The 10,771-nt window shown below is 54.0% G+C and overlaps 1 protein-coding gene across 1 annotated transcript in view; it reads left to right on the top strand.

Annotated features, from left to right (window-relative positions):
- Positions 1-881: 881 nt before the first annotated feature.
- The window catches only part of nbeab (neurobeachin b), a 203,999-nt gene continuing 194,109 nt past the window's right edge, over positions 882-10,771 (top strand). The window contains exons 1-7 of the mRNA XM_035383683.1: positions 882-940; positions 3,411-3,508; positions 3,847-3,939; positions 6,875-6,983; positions 8,102-8,183; positions 9,619-9,742; positions 10,534-10,726. Of these exons, the coding sequence (XP_035239574.1) occupies positions 932-940; positions 3,411-3,508; positions 3,847-3,939; positions 6,875-6,983; positions 8,102-8,183; positions 9,619-9,742; positions 10,534-10,726 (708 nt within the window). The 5' untranslated portion in view covers positions 882-931. The remainder of the gene's footprint in view (positions 941-3,410; positions 3,509-3,846; positions 3,940-6,874; positions 6,984-8,101; positions 8,184-9,618; positions 9,743-10,533; positions 10,727-10,771) is intronic.

The raw sequence follows: 10,771 nt of genomic DNA, 5'->3' as shown, positions 1-10,771 counted from the left end.
GTGACCCAGATTTCCCCCCCCCCCGCTCTCCGCGTCTCGGGAAAAGGGGTTCGTACGCCTGGATTCGCCCTTTTTGCGTTGTTCGCTTTTCGTCCGCGGCTGTCATTTTCCGCTCTCCTGCTCCAAGGAGACGGGAGAGACGCTGGCGGGTTTTCGAGCCGCCCGCCGCGAGGTGCACCGTGGGTAATCGCTGAAAGAAGCGGCGACACGGAAACTTGTTTTCCTAATTCGGGCTCCGCTCTGCGGCTGCTCTGGAAGGGTACAGCGCTGTTTTTTTCGGTGTGTGCGGTGCCCCCCAGTTCGCTTGCGTGGGCAGCTCTGGTGAAATAATCGTCTTTCATGCCCCCTCCCTCGGTTGGCAGGGATTCAGTCCCCGGGCGCTGGGAGGACTGATGTGTTTTTTGAGCCTGAAACGGCAGGCAGGGCTGCAATTCCGAATTCTGGCCCAAAAAAAAAGAAACAAAAACACAGTTCCTTTTCCCAGTCTACTTCCTCCTCACATCAAACCGAGCCGAATTTCGGGTTTTCATGAAAAGCGGGTAAAAACTCAGTGATGAAAAATAAATTAATGTAAAAAAAATAAATAATAAATTAATGAAAGAAGCATGGAATATTCATTTAAGAAGGCGGCATCTGTCGACCGAAGAGAGGGAGGGTTGTCCCTGAAGCCGCCCGCCCGCCCGCCGCAGCGAACAGAGCGATGATGTCACCGGGAGCGAGTGCCCTCCGGTCGCCCCGCGGGAGGAGAGTTTATCCCGGTGGCGGTGCGTCCGCAGGCACGGTGACGGGCACGGGGGGGGCACAGCTGCTGTGATGTAATGCGGAATGCGATGATGTCACCAGGGAGGTAAATTGTGCACCTGTTTGTTTTTTTCAGGACCGCGGGGTGAAGGAGGACGAGCTGCAGAGCATCCTGAACTACCTGCTGACCATGCACGAGGTCAGTCTGCCCCCCCCCCCCCACGCCCCCCCCCCCCACACACACACCCCAGCTCTCACTGCAGAGCATCCTGAACTACCTGCTAACCATGCACGAGGTCAGTCTGCCGCGGTGGCTCCGCCCCCCCCCCCCCCCCCACCCCCACACCCCGGCCCCCCCCACACACCCCGGCTCTCACAACGGGGGGGGGATGGCGGATCTCGGTCTGTAAAGGTGCTTCTTTCCAGTGCGGGCCCGGTGCTAGACGACGCTACTTTGAGCCCTTTGCCGTGCCGTTTATAAAACATGGCGGTGAGTGTTCAGCTTTGGGCTGTAATTGGCTTCGTGTTGCCAGAGACAGGGCGGAGTCTAGCCAGCCCAGGTTCCACAGGTTAGTCAGGAACTGGCTCCGCTCTGTAATGAGCCCAGTGCCCACAGGCTGGCAGTGTTCTGCAGTAAGAGGAGCAGTTCTCCCCTGGTTGTTGACGGCTCTCCTGTAGTACTGCGTGGCCATAAGAGTGTCACTGGCTGCAGCGGAGGAGTGGACCTACGTCCACATAAATAATGAAGGAACTGCAGCATATCTATGGTCGCACCATTGACTCTCTCGTGCCGCATTCTTTAGTAGACGTGCGGTACTGTACCCCTCTCGCCCGCGGCCGTCGGCTCCAGCGTCTCGCTTTCACTTTCTCAAAAAAGCACAAAGAGTTTCCACCAACCGCGGCGTCCGACTGCCACCGTCCCTCTGTCATGCAAATTTCCCTCCCAAAAAATCATTTCAGGCGAGCCCACCGGTTTTATTCATATCAAAGGATGTCATTTCTTTTTCTAATATCCACAGCTTGCTTGGCGCTGTGAGGTCCGTGCAGAATCCATTTTCTGCAGAAATCTTTACCTTCTCACTCACTGGGAAAGAGGACTCGCTGCTGCATTGTATGAAGCTGCTTATTCACGGATTTATTTACACTTTTTTAATGTGTCTCCACTGTAAACTTAAATTAAACTTAAAAAAGAAAACACTGGATTAAAGTAAATGAAAATGCAAAGTTCCTGATGGGCAAGCACGTCAATGCCAATTGAAAACCCAATTCTTTTTGGATGAATTTAATCCTCTAATGAGCGTTAGCACAGTCATGTGTGTGTGCTGCAGCGGGGAAGCTAATATCATGTATCATTAAACAAGTGTGACCCTCTTTTCATGGGCGATGTGTCCTTTTACAACGGTCCCTATTTAAATTTAAACTGTCGACAACAGTGTTCTTTTTTATTCCGTTAAAGTTGAATCTGCCTATTGTGTGTGTGTGTGTGTGTGTGCGCATGTGTGCGTGCGTGTGTGTGTCTTTGTGCTTGTGTGTGTGTGTGCGCATGCGTGCGTTAGTGCATGTGTTTTTGAAACCCACAGCAACACACAAGCACCCCCCCCCCCCCCCCCGAATTGATTTTCTTCAGCTCACACAAAGTGGCTATTTTTGGTGTCCCCGCTGAGATCCGTGCCTCAGTTGTGGAGCCAGCTGGAGGCAGCGCATTTGTCTGATTACTGGCTATCTGAAAGGGCCCTGCTGGTAAGGCTCTGTCCTCCGAGTCTTTGCTGGCTCAGGAACATCGCTTTTGTGTCCCCCCCCCCCCCCCCCTCCCCCTTACCTGGAAAACAAACCGTGCCTTTGGAGATTGTGGACACTGAGGCCGGTATGCAGTGCCCATATTAGGAATCAGCCAGGTGGGGTGCTAGCGTGAGCGCTAGCTTGGCCAGGCTTTGGATTCGATCCCGGGCTGCAGGGTGCTGGGATCCGCTGTTAACGCTTCACCTGAAGGGGCCGCCTGGAGCGGCTGGCCGTACGATCGACACTTTAATCTGTTATTGAGCATTTATTGATCTCTCTCTCTTTCTCTCACACCCCTCCCTGCCCCCTGTCTCTTTCACACACTCTCTTCTGTCCCCCCTCTCTCTTCCCCTTTTCTCTTTCTCTCTCCCTTCTCACTCTCTGATGCCCCCGCTCCCCCTCCTCTTTCTCTCTCTCACACTCTTTCTGTCTCTCTCACCCTCTCTGTTTCCTCATCTCTCTCTCTTTCTCTCGTTTTTTCTCTCTCGCTTTCGGTCTCTCTCTCTCTCTCTCTCTCTCTCTCACTCACTCTCACTCTCTCTGTCTCTCTATCTCACCCTCTCTGTTTCCTTATGTCTTTCACTCTCGGTTTTTCTCTCTCTGTCTCTCTCTCACCCCCTCCCTCTCTCTCTCCCCCCCTCCCACCCTCTCCCCCCTACCCTTTCTCTCTCACTCTCTCTCTCTCTCCCCCTCCCTCCTTCCCTCCCCCCCCCCCTCTCTCTCTCTCTCTCTCTCTCGGTTTCTCTCTCCCCCCCTCCCTCTCTCACACTCTCCCCCCTCTCTCTCTCTCTCTCTCTCTCCCTCTCCCCCCCCCCTCTCTCTCCCTCACCCTCCCTCTCTCCCCCCCCACCCTCCCTATCTCCCCCCCTCCCTCCCTCTCTCTCTTGCAGGATGAGAACATCCACGACGTCCTGCAGCTCTTGGTCGCCCTCATGTCGGAGCACCCCGCCTCCATGATCCCCGCCTTCGACCAGAGGAACGGGATACGGTAAGCCACGCCCCCCCTCAGCTCCCCCGCGAGGCCCCGGGGTTCGCCAACAAGTCACATGGAAGTACATTTTTTTAAATTCACGTTTTGAGTAAAATATGCTGGCATCCGGTGCGCTGTTCAAAGCCATTTCTCTGGATGGGTGTCAAACGTTTCTCAAAAAATGGCCTTATTTTTATCCCCCCCCCCCAACATTATGCCCCACATTGATTTGTGATAAGCGATCTGAAGAACGTTTACATTTCAGGTGCCTCCTTTTGGAGTCAAATTCTTTGGTCAGGATGCAGTAGCTTAGATGTGGAGAGGAGTGGTAATGCATGTTTTTTGTGTGTGTCCAGGGTCATCTACAAGCTTCTGGCTTCCAAGAGTGAGAGCATTCGAGTGCAGGCGCTGAAGGTCCTGGGCTACTTCCTCAAGCACCTGGGCCATAAGTGAGTGCCAGCTTGGGCCCCCCCCCCCCCCGAGTGGCCCTTGTGTGAGGGCCCGTGCCCCTGTGTGGGCAGTGTGGCCAAATCCCTCTTTCTCTGCTAAATATGAGAACTTTATTCTCAAAATTAAGTGTGTGTGTGTGTGTGTGTGTGTGTGTGTGCGTGTGTGTGAATGTTAACATAATTACATCTGCTAAACTGTAGTATATGAATTTTTATATATGCACAGTTGTTTGAAGCTCTTTGAAGCTATTGACTTTAATAGAACAGGAAAAAGGCACAATTTACATGTTAAATAATTAGCTTAAGATAAAAAGGAAAGAAGAGGCGTTTGGGGAGTAATTATGTGGGCGGCGCTGTGGTCCGGAGCTCGGGGGCAGCGTGAGAGGCTGAAGTGCCTGGACCTCTCAGCCATCTTTCATCTTTCAGCGCTGTGAAAGAGATTTACAGTTCAGACCTGCGTTTGAGGAGCTCGGCCCCTAAATAAATGAATGGGAGAGAGAGCGAGCGAGGGAGGGAGGGAGCGAGGGAGGGAGGGAGGGGGGGAGGAAGGGAGGGAGGGAGGGAGGGGGGGAGGAAGGGAGGGAGCGAGGGAGGGAGGGAGGGAGAGAGGGAGGGAGAGAGAGAGGGAGGGAGGGGGGAGGGGGGAGGGGGGAGGAAGGGAGGGAGAGAGGGAGGGACGGAGGGGGAAGGAAGGGAGGGAGGGAGGGAGGGAGGGGGGAAGGAAGGGGGGGAGGGAGGGAGGGAGGGAGGGAGGGAGGGAGAGAGGGAGGCTGCAGAGGCACTCTGTGCTGAGAGAGTGGACACAGAGCCCCAGGGCTCTCCTATCTTTCTGAGGAGGAAGAGGAGGGAGATGAAAGGGGGATGAGATTAAGGGATGACGGGATGTTTTGGTACCAGTGCCCCCCCCCCCCCCCACCCCCACAGCCCCGTCCTGTCAGTGCCTTAGCCTGGGTAGCCCCACTGTGAGTCAGCCAGGGAAGAGTGTCCTGGGTCACAGGACTCCCTGTCGCTGAGTCATCTGCAAAGGGAATCTGCAGTTTGTGACATGGGATCTCTGCCATCTGATTGGCTGTCGCCAGGGGTTATGCAACAGGTCAGAGTTCAAGTTAGCTTGGATCACCTCTTCCGTTGAAGCCCCACCCACACAGTATCAGTATTTATCCAAGGAAGTAACTGTCTTGTTTTATTCATTAAACTCATCCCTGGAAGTTGAGTATGTGTTTTACGAATTTGTGCTCATCTCGTAGTGGAGTGATGGTGTGTTCAGGTTCATGGTAGCCTAAGGTTATGAGCCTGGGTTAAAGAGGCTAACCCATTACTGGAGCTGATCTTGATCAGGCTTTCTTTTTCCCCTTTTTCAGTTATTTATTTATATTTTCTGTGTACATTATAACCTTAGGGCGCTTCGGAAAAGGGTGGCAATCTTTAAAAATGTATGTCCAATAAGAGCATTGAGAGGCAGGCGGTATTAAAATTTAACCTCGGCCTTGGGTTCTGAGCGCTATTCGCCTTGCCTATAAATACATTGTGCGGAAGTCTAATTTGTGGCTTCGTTTTGAAATGTTTATTGGCTGAATTTTTCAGAGAGCTTTTAAGAGCTTCCAGATTACCAACGATAAGTAAAGTTTAAGCGATTTTGAGATGTTGCATGCGTTCCACTAGACTCTCAGCTACAGTGCTGCAAAAGTATTTACCCCCTTCCTGGTTTCCTCTAGGTGGTGCAACCAGTTATTACGTTTAGTGATATTGGTGTTCGACTACGTTTTTCAACAAATAAATGAAATCATTTTTAAAATGTCTTTTGTGCTTACTCCGATTCCCTTTGTCCGATATTACATTTCGTCTAAAGATCTGACACCATTCAGTGTGACAAATATCCAATAATGGAGGAAGTACAGAAGCACTGCAGTCTAGCTTTTTGGGAAATTTCAGTTGGTACAGAAAGACGGATTGTGTTTTCAGTCCATCTGGACTCATGGAGAAGAACGAGGGTGGGTACTGCCTGCCTGCGTTTCCGCACTAGCTCAGTGAAATGATTTTATTTTCCGTGCTGAGCAGCCTGTGGCTGTGTGTGTGGTCTGTTCCTCTACCCTTTAACATGAGTGTGAGGAGTGCGGTGTGGGAACTGGCTCCTAAACTAGCCGCGTAGTTCAGGGCTTCTACCGATGTGCTTCTGACAGGCACTCGCCTAATAGAACAGTGTGGAGGCACGAGAGATGACTCATTTTTTTAATGCTCTCTCTCTCCCCCCTCCGCCCCCCCCGGCATTTCCATGGTGAGGAAATGTCTCGCTCCCCCGTCGTACGACGGCAGTCCTAAGTGCCCATTCTGCCGGGGAGGGCCGGGAAGCCGGATCGTTCTGGTTGTCAGGATCCCCGCGCTGCCGGAGGCGGAATCGGGCACGGCTGTCTTTGTTTGGGTGGCTGTTGTGTCCAAAACAGCTGTGCTCGGCGGAACTCAGGGTGTTGTCATTGGTGACAGCCGATCCCCCCCCCCCCCCCCCCCCCCCCCCCCCCTCCCCCCAACCCCCCTGTAACCACATCCACCAACCGGACCACCTCGTTATCCCGTGTCCCACCCACAGGTGGTTTGTGACAGCCCCTGTGGAGAGCTCTACCCTCTCGGCTAATGACCTGGCAAGGTGCTTGTTTTCGGCAGGTTAACCGAACCTCTTTGACTGGGCCTGGGGACTTTTGGCGTCTTTAGCCAACTCCTTTGGGACGGGCCTGGGCATTAGCGGGCAGGAGTGCGGTGCATTAACCGAACCTCTTAGGCCGGGCTTGGGCTCAGGTGACAGGGGTTGGGCGGGGGTTGGGCGGGCCCATCTGAACCCATTTGGGCCGGGCTGGGGATTTTCTGCAGGGGTAACCAAACCCCTAAGGGGCGGGGCTGGGGCTGCCAGCTGACGGGAGCTGTGTCCTTGTGTCCGCGGCAGGAGGAAGGTGGAGATCATGCACACGCACAGTCTCTTCACCCTGCTGGGGGAGAGGCTGATGCTCCACACCAACACCGTGACCGTCACCACCTACAACACCCTGTACGAGGTACGAGAGACCGCCCCTGCCAGCGCCTCACAAACACGCACCGCACCCTGCTCTCACGCCCATTTCAGCTCAGAATGCAACACCGTGACCGTCACCACCTACAACACCCTGTACGAGGTACGAGAGGCCGCGCCCTGCCAGGGCGCCTCACAAACACGCAACTCGCCCTGCTCTCACGCCCATTTCAGCCCAAAATGCAACACCGTGACCGTCACCACCTACAACACCCTGTACGAGGTACGAGAGCCCGCCCCCTGCCAGCGCCTCACAAACACGCAACTCGCCCTGCTCTCACGCCCATTTCAGCTCAAAATGCAACACCGTGACCGTCACCACCTACAACACCCTGTACGAGGTACGAGAGCCCGCACCCTGCCCTGCCAGAGCGCTTCACAAACACGCACCGCACCCTGCTCTCACGCCCATTTCAGCTCAAAATGCAACACCTTCACACTCTTACAGGGTAACATTGTCCCCGTTCGTCGCTGTTTTAACCACCATGTGAGCCCTATGATGTGTCACAGGGGTCCCTAATCTGATCTGAGAAGCGCTGGGTGTGGGTGCAGGTTTTTTATACTTAGCCCAGCACTGAAGCTCCTGATTAATCTTATCGAGGTCTTGATTGGAGACCGTGATTAGTTGCTTAGCTGAATCAAGCGTCTTAGTGGTGGGCTGAGACAAAAATCTGCTCCCACATAGGGCCTTTTCAGATAAGACTGGGGACCCCTGACGTATAATATGAGGTAATATTCCTTTTATAGTCGGATCACTGTTAGGCTCTGCGTGCATGTTAGCGTGGTTTTGATATGTTGCTCTTAAGCATGGTTATTTGACACAGTGAGTAGCCTATGCTAAAAGAATGACTGTTTTAAGCCTATATTTTAGCACTATTTTCAGCATGTGGTTCTCTTGTTTTAATTACTGGGGTCACAATCCTGTGTCTTACCAATTTTATCCACCAACATTACTGTGGATAAAAGCATCTAATGAATGAAATATTCCTTAAATGTATAAAAGTGGGATGACCTACAAGAGCTGCTTTTTGAGAGCGAAGGTGGCTGCCGTGGCGACTGTGTGATGGATGTGTCTGACCGACGCTGCGCCCTGTGCCTCCTCAGATCCTGACGGAGCAGGTGTGCACGCAGGTGGTGCACAAGCCCCATCCCGAGCCGGACTCCACCGTCAAGATCCAGAACCCGAGTACGTGTCCTCCGCCAGCCCCGCCCCCTCCTGCCCTCTCCTCACCCCCCTCCTCCCGACCTTCGCCAGCCCCGCCCCCTCCAGCCTACTCCCCCCCACACCCCCTCCCTCAGCCCCACACTGTCCGCCCTGCAGCCGGAGAGTCAGCGGGACAGGGCCGGTCTTGCTGCAGACGCCCCTAAATTGGTGTAGACAGGCACACGCCCCCCTCCCCCCCCCCCCCCCCCCCCCCGGTCCCCCGTGAGTGGCGGTTGATGTCGTTGCCTAGCGGCGGCTGGGAACATCGCTGCGCGTCTCTCTGGTGGCGGCTGTTGTCAGGGCGAGTTTTAGAGTCGCGCGTCGCCAGGGGCGGACGCCTCGCCCGACGCCCCTCTCTGCTCTCATTAATTCCGCGGGCGGGTCGTCACCGCTGTGGAGCCGGAGACTGAGCTACGCGCCTCTCGCAGGGGTGCGCTCTCACGGCCTAAAGCCAGCTCTCCGCCCACTCTCCGGGCCATCTGTGAACCTTTCTCCCAGTGTCAGGGCTTCTGAAGTGTTTTTTTTTTTCAGTTTTATTGCAGTGGTTTGGCCCTTGTCCCTCTCTCTCTCTCTCTCTCTCTCTCTCTCTCTCTCTCTCTCTCTCCCTCTCTCTCTCTCTCTGGTGTCAGTGATTGTTAAGGTGACATAAATCAGTAGATTGATTGCAGGTGCTAGTTGTATTTGAGTTGAGGGGAGTTGTATCAGGTGCTGTAGCAGTATGTTGACCTGGTCTTTCTCTCTGGTGACTGTGTTTTGACCCCCCCCCCCCTTCCCACCCTGGTGTCAGTATTTCTGAGGTGTGTTTTGCCCCATGTCTCTCTCTCTCTCTCTGGTGTCAGTGTTGCTGAGGAGACTTGTGTCAGTGCTCCTGCTGTATTCTGACCCGCCCCTACCCCCCATCTTTCTCTCTGGTGTCAGTGACTTTGAAGGTGACTTGTGTCAGTACTGAGCTGTATTTTGACCTGCCTCTCTCTCTCTGGTGTCAGTGATTCTGAAGGTGACTTGTGTCAGTACTGTGCTGTATTTTGACCTGCCTCTCTCTCTCTGGTGTCAGTGATTCTGAAGGTGACTTGTGTCAGTACTGAGCTGTATTTTGACCCCCTCTCTCTCTGGTGTCAGTGATTCTGAAGGTGACTTGTGTCAGTACTGAGCTGTATTTTGACCTGCCTCTCTCTCTCTTGTGTCAGTGATTCTGAAGGTGACTTGTGTCAGTGTTGCTAAGGAAACTTGTGTCAGTACTGCCGCTGTGTTTTGACCCCCCCTCTCTCTCTGGCGTCAGTGATTCTGAAGGTGTCTTGTGTCAGTACTGGCTCTGTGTTTTGACCCCCCCTCTCTCTCTGGTGTCAGTGATTCTGAAGGTGACTTGTGTCAGTACTGCCGCTGTGTTTTGACCCCCCCCCCCTCTCTCTGGCGTCAGTGATCCTGAAGGTGGTGGCCACGCTGCTGAAGAACGCCACGCCCAGCGTGGAGCTGATGGAGGTGCGGCGGCTCTTCCTGTCGGACATGATCAAGCTGTTCAGCAACAGCAGGGAGAACAGGCGGTGAGCAGAGCCGCGTCCCTCCTTTTCCTGCCCGTTCGAGCGGTTAGCGTTAGCATTAGCGCTGTGACTCATGCTTCTGAGGGAAGGGGGGGGGGGGGGGGGGGGCAGACACCGTTCACCCTCTTTGTTTCTCTGGTGATGGGCTCCCCGGGATGCCTTATCTGTCTTTACATTCACTGGAGCAGATGTAGCTTAAACACACACATAAACACACACACACACACCCCATGCATGCGCACGCATGCACGCACACACACACACACACACACACACAAGCAAGCAAGCATACACCCTCTCTCTCTTTCTCAAACACACACACACACACACACGCACAGTCTTGCACACACACTCACACACACGCTTGCATGCACACACACACACGCACACACACTCATGCACACAAGCATATATACCCATACACACACACACACACACACACACGCAATCTCTTTATTGGAGCTTCAGTGTCAACATCTTGCATCTCCCATACGATGACGGGGGTGGTTCGTCTTTGTTGTTTTCGAGTGGCAGCCGGTCAGTGCCTATTGATGGTTTTATCCGGCAGCATTAAGATGCCGCACGCCTCAGCGGTTCTGTCAATAGCAGAAAGCTCAGGGCTTACACGCCGTGTTTTATCGGACGTACAGAAGTTTCCGGCAGGCTGATCAGGAATCGGGTATTTCATGAATGATTGAATGAGATGAACGGAGGGGGCTAGCTCAGGTGTGGGGCAGCTGGAGGGGGGGGTTACTGGTTATCGACGGAGATCCGCTGTTTGTTCCACACGACAGGTGCTTGCTGCAGTGCTCCGTGTGGCAGGACTGGATGTTCTCTCTGGGCTACATCAACCCCAAGAGCTCGGAGGAGCAGAAGATCACCGAGATGGTGTACAACATCTTCCGCATCCTGCTCTACCACGCCATCAAATACGAGTGGGGAGGCTGGCGCGTCTGGGTGGACACGCTCTCCATAGCCCACTCTAAGGTGAGGAGGCGTCCGGCCTCAAGATATACGGGGAAACACTGCCCT

Source organism: Anguilla anguilla, chromosome 12 (genome assembly GCF_013347855.1).
Source record: "Anguilla anguilla isolate fAngAng1 chromosome 12, fAngAng1.pri, whole genome shotgun sequence".
NCBI classification, from domain to species: domain Eukaryota; kingdom Metazoa; phylum Chordata; class Actinopteri; order Anguilliformes; family Anguillidae; genus Anguilla; species Anguilla anguilla.
This window is presented reverse-complemented; position numbering and strand designations above follow the sequence as displayed.